Source organism: Nanorana parkeri, unplaced genomic scaffold (genome assembly GCF_000935625.1).
Source record: "Nanorana parkeri isolate BGI_ZX_2015 unplaced genomic scaffold, ASM93562v1 scaffold251, whole genome shotgun sequence".
Classification (NCBI taxonomy): Eukaryota; Metazoa; Chordata; class Amphibia; order Anura; family Dicroglossidae; genus Nanorana; species Nanorana parkeri.
The window spans coordinates 852,435-871,411 of NW_017306519.1; the positions used below are offsets into that span (position 1 = coordinate 852,435).

At 44.0% G+C, this 18,977-nt stretch overlaps 1 protein-coding gene across 1 annotated transcript in view; it reads left to right on the top strand.

The window, feature by feature from the left end:
- Positions 1 to 1,417: 1,417 nt before the first annotated feature.
- The window catches only part of LOC108787244 (olfactory protein-like), a 17,981-nt gene continuing 421 nt past the window's right edge, over positions 1,418 to 18,977 (top strand). The window contains exons 1-8 of the mRNA XM_018556741.1: positions 1,418 to 1,518; positions 5,176 to 5,315; positions 8,415 to 8,485; positions 10,293 to 10,403; positions 12,363 to 12,464; positions 15,152 to 15,186; positions 16,290 to 16,315; positions 18,440 to 18,491. Of these exons, the coding sequence (XP_018412243.1) occupies positions 1,429 to 1,518; positions 5,176 to 5,315; positions 8,415 to 8,485; positions 10,293 to 10,403; positions 12,363 to 12,464; positions 15,152 to 15,186; positions 16,290 to 16,315; positions 18,440 to 18,491 (627 nt within the window). The 5' untranslated portion in view covers positions 1,418 to 1,428. The remainder of the gene's footprint in view (positions 1,519 to 5,175; positions 5,316 to 8,414; positions 8,486 to 10,292; positions 10,404 to 12,362; positions 12,465 to 15,151; positions 15,187 to 16,289; positions 16,316 to 18,439; positions 18,492 to 18,977) is intronic.

Genomic DNA, 18,977 nt, shown 5'->3' on the forward strand with positions numbered 1-18,977 from the left:
GATGGTCATCTTCCACTAGCAGACTTATAATTGCTTTTGCTTGTCTGTTCTTCTTGTCCCATTCCTTCTTGGGTCCATTACTGGGTCTGTCTGTACTCAGTACTTGCCACAAGTCGTCTTTGCTTAGCAGCATTTCAAGCTTGAACTTCCATAGCTGGTAGTTGCTATTGTTGAACTTTGCAATTGCAAACTTCATATCTGAACTGCTTTCCATCTTTCAGTAGCTTGGATGCGGCTCTTGTTGACTTGCAGTGTTCTGTTTCGTGCCTGGGCCCATAACCTGTTGGTTTTGTGTTTTTTTAGATGAAGCACTGAGATTTTGAGCAATGCTGAATTAAGTTTTACGTGCTTATAAAGACATTATGTGTATGTTTATTTAAAAAGAAAAAAAAAAACTTCCGGTGTATCATAGATAAGCATGCACATAGAGACTAACATTGCACTACAGCGCCATCTACAGCTCAAATGACAAATTACAGTCAGTAATACAATCGGTATATGCTGTTGCATTTCCAACAGTGGGAAGGGTAAAACCTCTGTCAAGTTATAGCCGTTTCGATTTCATTTCGAAGATTTTTTCCCCACACTTCCTGTGTGGCCATCCAGATGGGAAGTGAGGGAAAAATCTTCCCAATGGATATAGAAACCCAACAGATATTCTAACCCCTCCCCACTATGTCAAAAACAAAAAAAAGTGGGTTTGGCTGGAGTTGTGCTTCATTAAAATCTGACTACAGCTGTAAAGATTCATCTATAACCAATAACTTGCACCACAATAAGGGCTAGTTCACACCAGCCCCAGTGCATTCCGGCCCGATTCGGTGCGTTCTGGGGACGGGAGGGGGCATGGTGGTGCATTGAAGTCAATGGCACCACAGCCACTCCCCCCGGCCGCTGTGTGATTGCCTGCCCCTGGAACGCGTGGCACATCAATGCCTGTGTTCCGGTCCGGTCAGAAAAAATGCTGCATGCACAATTTTTTTTTACCGAACCAGAAAGCAGGCATTGACTTCATTGCAGCGTCACGCCCCCTCCCGCCCCAGTAAGCAGTGAGGCGGCCGGGATGCGATTCAGTGCGTACCGGCACCGATTCGGGCCAGACCGCACTGGGGCTGGTGTGAACTAGCTCCAACAGGGACCATTACTAACCTAAGGGATAGTTAAAGCTTTACCCTAATCACTGATTTTATTGTGAAAATGATACTGGAATGTGCTTGTAAAAATTCTACTTTGCACTGAATATCCTGGAAGATTTTCTACAATTTTGGCAACCACTTTGTTATAAGAAGCCTGGTTTCCGTTTATATAATACACTTATCAAACAATGGGCTCTTATTTGCACTGTCGCCTTCCTGATATGGAGGGGTGTATAAATATAGAAAAGAAGAATCCATCACATTACAGTAATTGCTCAGCACAATACCAAACATGATCCAAATTGCAGCCATTGTGGTACTCTTCTTTCTACAGTGCCAGGCTGATATGCCACCGGTACAGAAAGATTTTGACCAGAACAAGGTAAGGGAAAGACATCTAATTTTTTTACGCTAAACACACACATCTCTATACATACCTGCAAAGGAGCTGCACTCCAGGAAGACATATCAAAAATGAAAGCTGAACTCCATGTAGACAGATATAAAAGTCACACATCATTGCAGCTCTGTATTAATACATTGTGAAATGTATTTTTGTAAATGCAAGCAGAGTAAGTACCCGAATTTGACTATGTATCAGCCTCTTGCAGTCCTCTTACAGCAAAGGTCAGACAGAGAGAGGGAGAAGCAGCCAATCAGTTGTGCTGCAGTACAAGGAGCATGCTGATAGGAGAAAAGAGCAGACAAGTTAATGTCACCTGAATGTCCAATATCATTGGCTGAAATGTCACTATGCTTCACTATGCAAGATCGTATCATCTGTGCTGGTGTAAAAAATCAGTTATCAGGAATCAGTACATTTCTATTGAATTCATCAACTGTGTTATACAGCATACAAGTTACATGAAACCTACCTAACAGATCCTGCAAAATGTTTCAGGTGTACCTGCGACATGGCAAATATATACTTACATGCTTCTATCCTATGCCTGCAAATACTAAGCTATAGAATGCGTTTTACCAATGTTGCAACTTGTACTATTGTCTACACCAGCTTTCTCAACCAGGGTGCCTACTGGCTTCTTCAGAGGTGTCTTGAAGTTTCCGTTCATCGTCATGCCTTTCCATTGTGAATGTGCAAGATGTGAAGGGGGCTCTTCATGTGAAAGTGGGGACTGTGGTATGAAAGGGGGGTTCTAGTGGGGATTCTGATGTGAAAGTGGGGATTCTGATGTCAAAGGGAGGCTCTGATGTAAAGAGGGGCTCTGATTTGAAGAAGGGGATCACTGTTTTTGTGTGGGGTCCCCCCTTAAAATCCATACCAGATCCCTGTCGTGGATAAGGTTCTGGTATGGATTTTGAAGGGGCCACACATCCTTTTTTACATTTCCATTTTTGACAGTTTAGACTGGGGTGCCTTGAGATTTTGCATACTTTTAAAGGGTGCCACAACTGAAAAAAGGCTAAAAAATGCTGTTCTATACTCCAGAGGTTTTTCTCCTTGCCACAGTAAACAACCATCCACAAAATACACACTCCAGACCTCTACTGGTTTTATGGCTGTTCTATGACAGGAAGGCAATGTTTTGGCACTGGAAAGGCTTGGGCACTTCAGGTCTATATAAACAATGTTAAAGCCCAACTCCATCATTCGGCTCAAACACACACCCCAAAGCTTCTGCCTTCCTGTGGACCCCATCCCAAATTTCTACATACATACATGCATACCTTAGAGGGTATGTAAATCCAAGACCAAAATTGTAATATGTTTCAGCTTGCCTGCTCTTAGATGTGGTGGCTGCATTTAGTTTTCTTTGTTTAATCACTTACCTTTGCTTTCACCTAATTATCTTCCTGCCATTTACACACATTTCGTATCCTGGGGGACAACACTCATTCACTGTACTGATTCTTTGGAGGAGCAAACATTGTCACCCTAGGGTAGGAAGTGTTTAAGTACTCCAGGCCACCCTCCATAACTTAGGTATGAGGTGTTTTGTAGTTCACAGAGGTAAGTTGGACTAATATTAGGGCTAGTTCACAGCAAGCGCGGCGCAGATCCAGAGCAGGTGCCGATTGGATCAAAACTGCGTCCAATGTATTCCAATGGTATTTTGAGCTCCAGTTCACATCGCAGCGTGCAGATCCAGAGCAGGTAAAAAAAATGCAGCAGGCCCTATGTTACCTGCTCTGCATCTGCTCTGGATCTGCAAACACATCAAAAGCGCATCAAAAACGCATGCAAATGCCTGTAATGCACTGAAAGCCCATGTTAAACTAAAAAAAAAAAAAAAAAGACTAGCGTGCGTGTGCAGAAACCTGACCGGATCTGCTCGGCATTTGGTGTGAACAAGGCCTTACTGTGTGAGATAAAACTGCATAGTGAACAGGACAGCACTGGATTTCAGGAAGAATCAACAGGTATTTGTTGCATTTATTGAATATATATATGACAACATTCATTCATTGGTATATTTAGCAGACCAAAAATAAGGGGCAAATAGTAGAAGTTGATTGTTAGAGTTTACATATAGCTTGCATCCAGGAGAAATCCAGTGGGGTATCTTCTCCTGTGTCAACAGTGTGTGGTCCTCAGTGCTGCAGAGTGGCTTTTACATTGTGATATGGGAGCGCAGTCCTTTGCAGCAGTATGCTGTGAGCCCAGACTGTGTGATCCTGCACCCCAGGGGTGTGTCCATAACAGTCTGGCTCAAAGGAAGTGGTTGAATGACTGGGTGTCATTCATTCCAGAGGAGCGGCCCTCTGCTGGACAAAGAGAGGACTGTCTGCTGAACAGCACTGGGGAGAAGGTACGGTAAGTATTGCAGTGAAAACCTCATATTTGTATCCTACATTTGTTAGGGAACTGAATTTTGGAGTTGGGCTTCCTAAATGTAAACAGCTGCACATGAGATAAAGCTCCTGGCTATACACTGCTCAGCGGAAAATTGTTGGTCAAACAGTTACTACAGCCAATCAGCCGGAGCCACAGCAGGCCCTGGCTGTCAGAATACAATAGCCCAAAAGGGGAGATTTGTCCATCCACACTATTTAGGGAAGATAGAGGAATGTGTTCCATTTCTTTTGGGCAGCCCACAGTTAAAATTAGTGTGGCATCTATGGTTCATGGCATTCTTTTATAACTAATGACTAGACTGACAATATAAGAAAGAAAATGTTATTTTATTTAACTTGAGTGTGTATAACTGAATATGAATCTCCACCCCTTATGGTTTTTGTATTATAACTGTTAACTGCGTTGTTTGTTACATTTGAAACTTTGTGAATATATACTAAAGAATACCTCCCAACTTTCTGAGATGAGAAAGAGGGACACCTTTCAGTACAATGTATTTAGGCAATAGACACACTCCTTCCACACTTCCAGTTATGCGGACCATCGAAAATGAATATGCCAAAAATGAATGGTGAAACCCCAAATTGTTGTTTTTCACCCTTTTTTTTTGTATCATGGCTTTTCAAAAGAGCAAACAAGATAATAAAGAGATAAGATGAAGGTTTTAGTACAGAATAACACTTTTGGTAAACAGAACCTTTTCATAGGTATCTGTACATCAGACCAAAAGGAGGGACCAGGGCCGTCTTTAATATTGATTGGACCCCAGGCAAACATTTTCTTGGCCCTCCGACCCTACCTACCATGCTAAACACCATATGGCGGGGTGGAGCAACACTATACAATCACATAGTAAACAGAATGGTCTGTCTGGCATTTTATGTCTGGATTTCAGATGCCATGAAACTCGGACACAGCATTCAAAACCGGTGAATTCCGGACAGTTGGCAACCCTAGGTGCCACTTGTGTATCTTTTGTGGGCTCAAGGGACAGCTGCTTTGGGTCCCACTATAATGACTGGGCCCAGGGCACCTGCCCCTTTTGCCCCGCATTAAAATTATCCTGGGAGTGACATCTGAGGAGGAAAGAGGGACAGGGGCATTTGCTTCCAAATGAAGGACAGTTGGGAGGCATGCTAAAACATAAATAAAATGTATTTTAAAAAAAGAATCAGTTTGGTTTCATGGTCTACTTTTTTTTATTGCTCTGTGTTTTTGCAGATCTTAGGTACTTGGTTTGGAATTGCCGCAGCATCCAACTGCAAAGCCTTCATGCAAATGAAAAAAGAGCATATGCCGTCTCCCGTTATTATCTTTTCACTGAACAAGGACCACATGAAGTGCACAATGGCCTTTCAGACGTAAGTATCCATTACCATAAAGCTACAAGGTGGACTGTCAATAAAAAATGATATTCTGTGGTGAAGTATTAGAGATGCTACCTTTTGGTCCATGGAAAACACATATTTTTGGTGGTGTGATGGAAAGTATAGCTTATTTAGAGTGGGCATGGCTTAGAATGATATCATTTAGGCCCCATTCACATTTATGCATTGTGAGTCAGTACTCAACATGAGGAATCCCATCATTTCCTGTGGTAACCAGTTCACATCCATGCGATTTGCTGTTGCGTGATTTTGGAAATGCTGCATGTGCTTTTTTGGGGGCAACAAAGTGTGTTCTTGGTGCCATGAACCTCAACAGATTTGCAGCAAAACCACATGTACATGTGTGTTTGGGTTTTTTTTTTTGGCATAACAACAGGGCTCCTTCCCTAGCAACTTCTACTTTATACAGGCTACAAAGTAGATGGAGAGAGAAGGCTGCAGTATGATGGATGTCTTCATCCGCTTGGTCATGGTAAGGCTGTTGCTGTTTGATCCCACGCACTAGCAATATAAAGATCACTGCAAGAATCAACTGGTATGGGAAGAAATTGCCCTTGACCTGTTTTATGATTGGGGCGTTTCCTTCTCCTTTTAGGAAACAACATTGAAGGAGAGCTATGAGGTGAGTGCTTTTCACTCACCTCATAGTTCTAGCCGACCTGTGACAATGAGACTGTCACAGGTCGGCTCAGTAGATCGGGAGGTGAGCAAACACATACCGGCGTTCGCTCACCTCTCGATCCTGTCACAGCCCTCTGCCGTGACAGGGGAGGGGCTGGATTCCCCCCTCCCTGCTCCGATCCGCCAGCGCTGTCTGGCGGATCGGACGGGGAGGGGGCGGGTACAGCTGGCTCTGCCTCTAGATAGGCAGAGCCAGCTGTCACTCACACAGCTGGGCGGATCCAGACACAATTGTCGGGATCCGCTTCAGCTGCAGGGTCTCAGTATACTGAGGACGCTAGTTTGTGTCCTCCCGTTACCCTAAGGAGAACTATGGGGAAAAGCCTTAACCCCATAGTTCTCCTTTAAAGGGGTTCTAAACCCTCCCGTTTTTTTGCCTATATCTACTGCTATCAAGCAGTAGATATAGGCAAACAGTTTAAAAAAAAAAACCCGCTAAAACAGCGGTTTAAACTTACCTTTTTTTCTTTGCGCACTCCAGCGGCGAGAATCAGGAACTGCTTGTACGGCCGCAAAGGATCTTGGGGCGTCTAAGGTAAGTCTATGGACGCCTGCGCCCGCCTGCAGACACCACTGGATCGGAAGTGCCTGCAAGCATAGAGGTGTCAGCACTGGATCGGAGAGCTGCCGCACCGCTGGAGGGACAGATGAAAACATGGGAAAGAAGAAGAAGATCGGAATAAAAGACATCATTTAAGGTAAGTGCTAACATTAACATGGGGGGTGGGAGGGGGGAGAGAAAAACAAATTTGACTTTAATGTCACTTTAAGCTAATTTTATTTGTATTTGTTTAGCATACCAAATCTGTAAACTTGATTGTTCTAAAACAGACCATGCTTTTTTTTTTCTGCGGTCTTAAAATGTTCGTATCTGTATTTAGCACAGAAACTAGTGGCAAAAGACATGGCATAGTGGACATGACACAAGAATGCAGCACAACTACACAGGCAAACAACAAACAGAACAAGCAGGAAGCTCTAAAAATAACAAGTGTGAACGGAGGTTTAGTTATAGTGAGTATGGTTACAACAGAGCCAGGCTCTGACTGTGCTGCTTCTCCAACTGATACCAAGTCAAAGTCAGGTACTTATAATGCTTTCATGCATGCACAAAATACACTTGTTACATTCAGGGCCGGTGCTAGGATTTTAGTCAAGGTAGGCAAGGTGCATTTTTGCGCCCCCCTCCCCGACCCCCACCCCCTGTAAAAACAGGGCATTTTGACAAGTACTTGTACTTGTCAAAATGCCCCGATGTTTGCGCTATGTTTTACATCATTTGTGTCTTTTATAACTGGCTGGAGGTCAGCTTTAACCCTTTCACTGCCAGTGCTATATCCCTTATGGCGCTGGATGTGGGCCCCTGCAAATAGACTGACTGTCAACTTTACACTGTAAGTGATTCTGGCAGTTGAGCACCAGATCACTTCCACTGGCCGGTAAAGGGTGCCACCCCCTCACACCTGTCCCTCCTGCAGACATCTCAACTCTACCGGATGTTCCAAGAGTCTCCCGCTATTAGATCGCGGCTCCTGGACACCCGGGAGAGAAACATTTTCTCCCGGAAAGGTTTACTCTGCTCGATCTAGCAGAGTAAACCTTTCTGCACTGTCTGTTTTTTTGGGGGTGGGGGGGGTTTCGGTAATGGCTGCTGCCGTCAGTCAGAAAAAAAAAAAAAGGCATACGAACTAATAGCTAGATTGCTATTGGCTATTTCAATTTGCAATAGCCAATAGCAGACAAGCTATTGCACCCGCCCCCTGCTGCTGTCAATCAGCAGAGGTGGACATGAAGTTCTCCAACAGGTCCACCACTACTGACTGACAGCAGCAGAGGGCAGGTGCAATAGCCGGCTTGCTATTGGCTATTAGAAATTGAAATAGCCAATAACAATCTAGCTATTGTTCCTATGTCTTTTTTTTGTAGTCCTGACAGCAGCAGCTGCAGTCTAGACAACAAAAATAAACAGCAGATAGCAAAGGATGCTTCTCATCTTTTATATTTTACCAAAAAATAGGTATTATATTGTGTTTTTGTGCACTAAAATTAACTTAACTTTTTAACAGAAATTTTGGATTAGATACTAGAGTCCCACTAATATCATAAGGCGTAAAAATTTGTAACTTCTGCCATTTTATTCTACAGGGCCCCTGCTTTCAGGAAATATGTCACTTTTTAAGTCATTTTTAGGCCTAAAATGTGGATTATAACGTGTGTACAATAAACACCTTGGCAGCAAATGGGTTAAATACGGACATTGCACAACTTTATCAACCATAGTTTCTACAGCACTGTTTAATAATAATTATTGTGGACATATAATGTGGACATTGGATTTTACAATTAAAAGGACTAGAAATTAATGAGAACTTTTTTCTCCACATTGCGCAGAAAGGATGGTTGTCAGCAAATGGATGTCGACATGACAATTGTGGAAGAAGGCCACTATAAAAGTAAAACCGGTGAGTTTATTTTATGGTATTTGTTATGGTTAATGACTATAAGCAAAATATTACAGTCCAAGACCTTTCAAACAGACTGTGTAAATGACAAAATCTATACATTTGTTATTGCTTTAGGTACGAGCGATAGCAAACCAGCAATTCGGTATCAATAAAAATGATCTAACTTAGTAACACACATGATGGCACTTGAAAATATCAATTGAAAATAGGACAGATCTCAATTGCGTTCGGTTCCCAGACATAAACGCAGATATCTGTTTGATTGATCTGAAGCAATTGATACCGATCTACTTTGGCCCATTGACTTTGCAGAATCAAAACTTCACTAAATCAATCAAATTAAGGGTCTTTGAGATGTGATTTGTTTTTTTCAAATTAAGTTTAGTTACAAGGAATGATCAATGGTATGATCATATTGTGTGTGGCCACCATAAGAGCCGCACAGGTAGTCAGTACTGTAAGCCAGGTGTTGTGATGGCAGGTCTGAACAGGGAGCGGGTACTTATGATACCCAGCAGTTGTCACATCTGATTGAGATTCGAATGGGGGAATATCTCCACTCCCCTAATCCAACCCTGTGCGTATCCAGGGCCCGATTTCCCGGCAAGGCCACCGAGGCCCGGCCTCGGGGCGGCACTGAGCAGAGGGGCGGCACAGGTTTCAATCACCCGACACCCGGAACATAGAGTTCCGGGCGCCGGACGGTAATTTACTTTCTACATTTAGCCCTGCTTTGCACAAGCAGGGCTAAATGTAGAATAGGAGAAATTACTTGTTTCTTTCCAACTGTTCTCGGCGATGTTGCCGAGAACACTTGTAATCAGAGTGCCGGTCCGTCTTCCCCCTGCCGCCCCCCTCCCTCCCCTGCACTTACCTCTCTCCATGCTGTATCCTCCCGACTCCATCCTCGATGCCGCCGCCTTCAAAATGAAGAGCTGTAAGCCGAGCGGGAGGGTTAGAACTAGAAGTACCCTGCTGCTGCATGTAGACAGTGAGAGGGGAGAGCTGTGCTCTTCCCCTCCCACCTGTCACAGGAGTTACAGTGCTGTGCTAGAACTCCTGTATTGGAGGTGACAGGTTCAATAAAGAGAACCTGTCACCTCCAAATGCTATCACACAGTAACTTGTTAGCTCCTGTGTGATAGAGACAAAAAAAAGTGATAAAGTTAAAAAAAGGAGAGAAACAAAAAAAAACATAGAAAAATTAAAACCAACCCTGCAGCCCCCGCATTCCCTCGGCAGGAGGAGGGGGGCATTGCCGAACACGGCCTTGGGGCGGCTGGGTGGGTAAATTCGGTCCTGTGCATATCTTATCAAATGTTGGCCAATTCCTTCTGAATCTGCTGAAATGTGGTCTGTGGGTTGCCCTGCTGGCACCACCCAGTTTGACAAAAGTCAATTTTTCAATCACCTATTGTCGAATGAGCCAGGTGGAAAATTGTTGGCCAGCTGCAGCTGTTTGGGTATTCTGACAGTCACAGGTTCCGGTTGTCACTAATACAATTGCCATCAGAGGAGATTGCCCCATCCATGCTATTTAGCATGGGTCCCCCATGAGTCTCCAATCGAGTGTTTTTTCCTCATTCAGCCCATGAATGAGCCAGTTGAAGTATATGGCCAGGTTTAAAGTAACACAATATTCCCACTGGGGTAGAAGACGAATGCTCGGTTCTCAAACTCCTTTTGACTCATATGGCTGTCCATCACAGCTGTTTTTATGTCTTTAAGTTGCCCAGATTTGTGACAGGTTCACTTTTTATCTCATGTGACCACACAATATACTCTCTACTCTTTTTCACCATAGTTCACGGGGATAATGAAGTTGTCATGGCTGGGACTGACTATGACACATTTTTAGTGGAATTTACGAAGACCCAGATTGGCCCAGACACGTGCATGACTGTTAAACTTTGGGGTAAGTACATATGCAGTAATTATTGTCATGGGGAACATTGATAATGGGAGGCACAATATTCAGGGTACCTAACACCCTGCTAATGTGTTACATCACTGCTTACAGTCAGTATGGGTGCTGTATATATAAGTACAATAGTTGTTATTTTTAAAAAGGGAAATACATCCGTTTTGTGGTGTGGACATCAATGCATTTTTCTGCGAGCCAAATTAACAATGGTATAGGACTAATTCTATCTGGTGTAGTGCCAGCCGCACTTAATTGTGTTAAACGTGCTATATAGACAGTGTCTATAAATGTCTGATCGTGTGCACCAAAATTAAGAAGCACTTGCACCTATGTTATAATTCAAAAACAGCTGTACAATATACACCAATACCAGAGTGGTGAAAATACTGTACTGTAGTGTAGTGAGGAGGGGCAACAGTAACGAGGGGGATGTGTATGGACGGTCAGCTTGTTTCACCAATGCACAAAGGAAAGGAGAATGAGAAAATTTGACAGGGTTATTCACAAAAGGGTGAAGAGTTTGGAGAAGGCAGGAGAAGTGAACAATCTAGGACAACATAGCTGATTTGGAAAAATTCTCCAATTCAGTTCACTTTCCAGTTCAGCTATATTGTCATAGATTGTTCACTTCTCCAGCCTTCTCCAAACTCTTCACCCTTTTGTAAATAATCCTGTTAGAAAAATACCAGCTTAAGATGACCTCAGATTTGCACCAAAATTTTGGTGCATGCCTGAATGAGAGTGTTTGAATCTGGCAAATAAATCAATGAACTGGCTGCAACACTTTTAATAATTTGTTGCAGAAAGCACTAAGTAAGCAGGTATATAGAAATAAACACATTTTCTGGCATTGCCAGTCTAGAACTTGGAGTGTGTGTGCAGTATCTCTCACATCCAGTAGGCTAGTAGTACATGTAATTAAGTGCAGTGCCACCCACAGCCTTTAGGGGAGCAGTGCATGTAATTAGATGCAGTACCTCTTACAGTCAATAGGAATGCAGTGGAAAGTTATAAGGACAATGTACCAAAATACAGCGCTCAAGGGAAAAAGGATCAAGGAAAAAAATGTAGAAACTTACTCTTAAGTAAGGATTGTTGCGAGGTCATCGACGAGGAGTGAGGATAGATGGTGCCACTTCTCCAGGAAATTCCTGACTGCGAATCTTTGTTAGAAGAGTCTTGTCGTCTGGCATACCCGCCTGAAAAAATTCTCTTTGATTAGCGATTGAGAAGTACATGGCCTTTGCCTCCTCATCACCTTCAATCAATAGGACCACAGACGACAAGACTTTTTGGAAATTTTCGTTTTGGAATGAAGTCACATGACCTTACCTGTAATACAACCCCCAACACCCAAAAATCTGAGTGGCTAGAGAACAGTCACATGTCCGATTTAGTTTCATTTTGAACAAAATACAGACAGATCCGAATTTCTTGTAATGGACATTTGGGGGTTATTCACAAAGCTGCCGAATAATACAACCAAAGTGAAGTGAGCCGAACAACATTCACCTATTCACTAAGGCTCAGTACAGCTAATTTCAGCAATACATCGGCTGCCTTCGGCAGAAGGACTTCGACTCAGCCGATCCAACATGTGGATCGGCTGAGCTGAAGCTCCAGCAGCTCACTCGCTGCTGTGCGCCCCTATTCACATAGGGCCCGAATGGCAGTGAGTGACTAGCCGAATGTCGCTCCGTCGTACTGAGCAGAATAGCAAATCAGTGACATTAACATTTTTTAATATTTAAAAAAAAAAAAAAGTAGTTAAATAAAAAAAAAAAAGAACTTAAAAAAACAATTGGGTGGAGCTAGCTAGTTTCCTATTGGCCGCCACCTGCTAGAGCCTTCCTTCTGCTCTTCGACCTAGCCGAACATGCAGAGCAGTGCTTTACCATTTTGGCACCTTGGATGATAGTGTTTCATATATGAATAATGTTTCCTTTACAGGGAGAAAAGACAAGCTTTCCGATGACAGAGTTAAACAGTTTGAAGATCATCTCAAGGATGTGGGTCTCCAGGTCCAAAACTATATAAAATTTCATGATAAAGGTAACTATGGCATAAACTGCAGCAGCTCTTGAAGCATGTGAGCCCCATCCACATACTGGATAGATCGTCCGGTTAACTGTGCTGAGCAGGGAAGCAAAACGGCACGGAAATCTTTAGGCACTGAGCAAAATAGATCAATAACTGCTGATGTTATCCAGGAAACGCTGCAACTATGCTAAATTCAAAAAGTCCACTACAAGTATTCTATAATACATTAGAGCCCAAATCAGCAGGCCTTTCACTGTGCTACTGGGTACGCTGGAGTCTTTTGTGTCATCATTATGTGATGTCTTTAAAAATCACATAGGGTGGAGCCAGAGAAAGGAATCTAATTTTCCATATTCAGGACCATTGTGGAGGTTAAAACACCACACTTACCTGCAGGGTACTGAGGGCAGAGGAGTAATAGGCTTCTTCTGCTGTCAGTCAAGTTATGACTGCAAGGGGGGCCAGCTGCACACCGGCTTGCGGTCTGGACCCCACTTGAGAACGAGGAAATAAAGAAAATAATAAAAATAAACGATAAATTAACTAACTTTTGTTTAGCAAGTCTGGCCACCATGAAGAAGAAAAAAAGTAACAAAGGTTTAATGACGCTTTAAGGCCTCGTTTGGGTCAAAGGAGTATATTTACTAATGTTCTCCTGTGACCCAAAGTCATCATTTAGCCGGCTACTGCCCACAATATTGTCAGGATCCAACCTGATTGATATCTGGCTCTGCCTCTCTAGAGCCAGAGCCAGCTGAGCCCGTCTCCTCCCCTGTCTGTCCCTCCAATGAGTGCTGAAGGAACAGAGAAGGGAGGGTGAATCCCTGTGGCTAGGAATGACTGACAATCATCACTCTCTGCAGGGAGAAGACCATGGATTGTGATCTCTCAGCTCTCGATCTATAGTGTCACATGTCGGTTCTAAAGGTGCCCATACACCTTACGACCATCACAAGACTTTTGTCTTGCGATGGTCGTAAGCTTATTGAAAGCTCGTACGACCTGCCCATCTTGACGGGCAGATCGTACTTGCGATCATCGAAAGCCCACACGGCTGAGGGGCGGGCTTCCGATCATTGCAAACAAGCAGTGTGCGCCGATGCACACAGTTGTCGAACAAGCAGGCCACTAATCGTACGATTATCGACGGGTTTTCAAGCCTGCTTGTTCGACGGAAGACGTGCGACCGTACAGTAGAAAGGCCACACGCCTTCCATACACTGTACGATTATCGTACGATTGCGGGATTGCCCGCGATTCTCGTACAAGAATCGTACAGTGTATGGGCAACTTAAATATTGGGAAGAGCACATTTTACTCTCCCAATACTTCTCCTTTAACCCCTTCATGATGGGAGACTACACTGTACGCCCCGCCACAAAGAGCCTATATATGACTGGCCACGTACACTGTACGTGATGAGTGATTTAAGGCTCTGTAATGCCGGTAACTGCTGATTCTCAGCGGTTACCAGTCATTAATGAATGCCTCAGTATTGAGGCATTCATTAATGAAATAGTTAAGCTTTTGTAAAAGCTTCTTTCTTTCATTAATGAAAGAATGAAGCCACTACATGCAAATACTGGAGTGCTAAATAGCAATCCGTATTTGACAGCTGAAAATAGTGGAGAGGTAGCAGAGTGACTCACCTCTCTGCTATTCGTTTTGACAGCCACATTTCAAGCAAAGAGATACAAGACATACATTTCAGGCACAGAGATACATTGTATCACTTCTGATCGTCTGGGCACATGCTGTCAGGATCAGTCTCTAAGGTTATTATTAACTGTACCTAAGTTTGGAGCAGCCTAATAATAGCCAAAAATGTAAAAAGTTAATTTATCAAGCAGTGATAGTGACTGCTTGATATAAACTGACAAAAAAAAGTTGTTTTTTTACAAAGTGTAAAAAAATAAAAAAGTGTAAACAAAATTAGGAAAATAAATATTATAACCCTTTATTGGGTTTGAATCAGTGTTAATCATAAAATAACCTTTATTATCAAACAGAACCACTGTTCTCATAACCTTTACCAGACCACCATGTTTAGTCTTTAAGACTCAAGCAGCAATAACTTACACCAACCCCATTACTATTTACTAACCAATGTTCACTCACAAAGTGGGCAACATTACCCCATAGAGATTGACTGTGACAAAGGAAAATAGACGGGGGTGGTCAAAAGGGAGGCTGAAGATAATCCTGGGGTAAGTCCAGCTGCCAGCCCAGAGGGCCCAGTCACACCATCAATAGTGCGTTCTTCCTCTAGATTGTAATCTGGCCGGCTCACTTTGTTTTGGGGCAGGAGGGGGTGTGGCAGTACATTAAACTCAATGGCACAGCAGCCGCGCCCCTGCGGTGCGATTGCCGGAACCCGAACGCGTAGCACATAAGTGCCATGCATTCCGGTCCAGTGCGATCTGCAAAAAATTATGCATGCACTATTTTTTGCAGATTGCACTGGACCAGAACGCAGGCACTAATCGCACTGCGGGCGGGGGGCCTGACTGCGGTGACATTGAGTTCAAAACAAAGTGAACCTGCCAGGATGCATTCCAGAGGCCAAAGGCACTGGAACACACTCTTGATGGTGTCAGTGGGCCCTGAGGTAACTGCTGACCCTGCCCAGTGACGGGGGACTATAGAGGTGAAAGGTTACACTTATTGGCTAGCTGTTTTCCCGCCAAAAACCAATCCAGTGCTCAACTGGGTGAAGATCTGCCCTGCAACCGAGGTAAATCTTCCTAGCAACAGCAGGCAGGTTGCAACCTGAAAGACAAAGCAGAAAGAACCAGTAAAGCTGCCCCAGAGAGACCTGTACTTAACAGTCACCACAGACACCTGTTTGAATATAATTCATTTGAAAATCACATGGGTGATAAGGGTGATAATCCCACTTTCCAAATTTTTTTTTTGTGGCACCCAACATTCTGACCAGCTTTGGCGTGTGCTGTGCAAAGGCAGCCTATTCATTTGAGTGGGCTACTCAATGTACTACAATGGATCTTTACTAGTGCAGGCTGACTTTTTACGTTGCAGTGACGCAAGCTATCACATTCAAAATGGCCCCCCAATGCGTTGGGGTGCCAATCAATATGAATGGCACTGCAGTGTACCCATGCATGTAACGTACCCTTTAACTGCCTCCGGGCCAGCCGTAGTAGAAAAACGGCCAGCCCGGAGCTCTCTAGATCTGAGCGGGCGTCTCTAGACGTCCGCTCAGACACGCCCCCTCGCGCGCGCAGCTCGGCGAGTGGGAAATTGCCGTTTTTTAAAAACATTAGTTAGACTATGCCGGTGCCCTTGCTGGAATCTTTCTAAACAAGTTCAAGATGAACAGTCCTGCTTTTAGTGTTATCATATGTTTAGTCTGAACTGTGCAATTAAATTAACTATACAGTTTATATAGGAAGTGCCTGCTGCAGAGGATAGCTCTAATTTGATCTCATCTCTGTGCAGACGTCTGGGAAAAGCAATGTGCTGGTTACAAAAGCAGAAAATGGTGTGTCCAGGGTATTGTGTTATCAAAAAGTCTACAGAGTGCTCCTAGGTTTGATCTATGAGGAGAAGCAACCTTTGAATTTTTGGCTGCTTTTTAAAAATCATAGGCCCTGCTGATATTTAATGACGTTTCTATTAGCAAAGGTGAAGTTTTCTTTCAATAGAGTTGGGGGAGGGTAGTACTGGCAGCCATGGAAGGGATACCTCACAGAGCCTCGCTAAAGTGAAATATCAGTTTTGGGTGCACGTTGAAAAGAAGCACATGGCATAGAACATGTACTATGGATCTTACAATATGCTTCATAACTGACCTCTGACCTCTTGTTGTCTTTACAGCAACTTGTTTCCCTAAAGGTGTCTAGGTAAGTTTGTTATTTATTTTACAAGCATGTACCACATAGTCACACAGGGCTCCATGGAGCATCTACAAATTCTGTTCTGGCCATAATAACCAATTCTTCCACATACACCAGCTTGTTAGGTGCCATTCACACCTGGCCTTATGCCGTGTTCTGGGACTCCTGCAACAAGAACCTATGAATTCCTTTGGCAGGAGTCCCAGGTGTGCCGGTTCAGATGGCCGAATCTGTCAGTGGCAGTCTATATGTAATCGTTCATGGTATGATTACCTGCAGTGTGGGATAGGTGATTGTGCCTGGATGCAGGATAGATGTCTATTCCAAACCGCATGCAATTGGACCATGAACGATTACGTGCGGACTGCCACTGCCCCCCCATCTAAAGGCTTCTCTCACCCATGCTTGCTCCAGGTCAGCGACTCGGAAAGTATTGAAGTTAGGGGATCGGAATGACAGTCAGACATAATAGTATTTTCAGAAAGAAGCCAGCACCTCCAATAAGTATACAGCAAGCACACTAGTGATGCATCTAGACAGACTTGGTTCTATCAATATTGACTGTGTGTTAAAAATTAGCTGCGGGTGGGTGGCTGCTCTGTATCTCAGTGACCTCTGACCTCTGTCATTATTTGTCTTTTACAGACCAGTTTGCTCCCACGGAACCCCGAGCTTTCTTCTGTCCCTCAATATCCATCTTCAGCTCATTTTTTTTGTCCAATACTCTCCTTTCCTCCCTTCTTATCGTGAAATAAAAAACACCAATAAAGCAAAGCTGCTTCTGTTTATCTGATTATTTACTGCTGTGACTTGCTTTAGACAAAACTCCCTAAGTACCAGTGTCAGAGCCCCCCCCACTTACAATGCCTGCACTGGCCATATGAGAGCCCCACTGGCCATATGAGAGCCCCACTGGCCACCTGAGAGCCCCATTGGCCACCCAAGAGCCCCACTGACAACCTGAAAGCCTGCACTAGCCACTTTAGATCCCCGTTGACTACCTGTAAGCCTGCAATGACCATCTGAAAGCCTGCACTGGCCACCTGAGAGCCCGTACTGACCACCTGAGAGCCCCGCACTGGCCTGCTGAGAGCCCCACTGACCACCTGAAAACCCCAGTGGCAAGCCGCTGCTCAGCTGCCCTCTTAAAAGCGAACGTGGGGTGCTTTTCAGAGGAGCGGTAGAGCTTGCCACCCATGTGAAAGAGGCCTTAAAGAGTAAGATCACCTTTTCACAACATTTTAAAAATTGTGATGCCTCTGCCAGCTGGAGCAGTGATCTGTACACGATACACTAGAATTGAATCATAATGGTCACAAATTGCAAACGCTCATTGGTCAGCTTGGTTACATGAGTGTGCCGACCAATAAGGAGCCCTTCTTACTTATGAAGACCTGGTCCTTGGCTCTGAAGAGTTTTTCATTGGGCAGTGCAGTCATGTGCCCATGTGACCGATGAGTGCTCGCCACTTGCGTTCATTATGATCAGTCCAGACTGCAGGACTGTTATTTCTAGTGTACGGTGCAGCTCAGCAGAAGAGATGACATTACGGAGGAGAATTCAATAACATACCACTAATTTATAAGGCACCTGTGCATTTTAGCGTGCCATTCTGAAAATGAAATCCTGCTTGCTGTATATTTGCTCCAGCTTCCAGCGTCCTTCCATAGGGCTGAATCTCCTATGAGTAGATAATGTTGTGAGTGCATTTTTTTTGGCTTACAAGTTAATAATAACGACGTGACTGCTCAATATAGAGTTGACTTGTTTTAATAAGTGTAATATAGTACTGCCAGGAGTTTTATGGGTCTGCTGATGTGTACAATGAAAGATGGAAGGAAGCAGCAGTCAGTGGACAGGAAAGATACTTCTAGGAGCGGAGCTGGCGTAAAGCCCCATTTCATATGGGCGCCATCCATTCCAATCGGCAGGGGACACATCCGTGTCCGTTCAGTTTTTAACCCCAAAAACTGAGCTGTTTTGGCCCATGTTAGATCTATGGGTAGTAGGATGTCTGTTACATCCTATCTGTCACGAACAGGTCCGCCATTATATTTTTTCCAGTTTTAATGAGGCAATTGCCTCTGGCAGCATCTCATGTTTGCTTTAAACATTGTTGAATGTTTGCAGTATGCCTGCCACCCGCTTTCCAGCCAGAGTATCCCAGGTTGCTAAAAGCCAGGTAGGGGGCTGTGTAAGGGCCATACACATCCCTCCACCCAGCTCATGGCAACCTGGGGTGCCTGGCATCCCTCCCAGCTCCTGGCAACCAGTGACATCACTGTTTACCAGGAGCTGGGCAGGATGCTGGCCAGAGCACCCCAAGTTGCTAAGAGCTAGGCTCTGCAGATGTTACATAGTTACATAGTATTTGAGGTTGAATAAAGACATTAGTCCATCAAGTCCAACCTATTAGGATCTCATTCTAGGAGTACCTGTACCCCTGTATATTACGGTCCCTTAAGAAATCGTCCAAAAGTTTATTGAACAATTCCACATTATTTGCTGAAATCACCGCCTGTGGCAGTGAGTTCCAGACCCTAACTGATCTTACTGTGAAGAACCCCCTTCGCCCCTTGTGCTGGAATTTTTTTTCCACCAATTTTAGGTGGTGGCCTCTAGTTTTTGTAATGGAGTTAATTTTAAACAGTTTATCGCTAATGTTGCT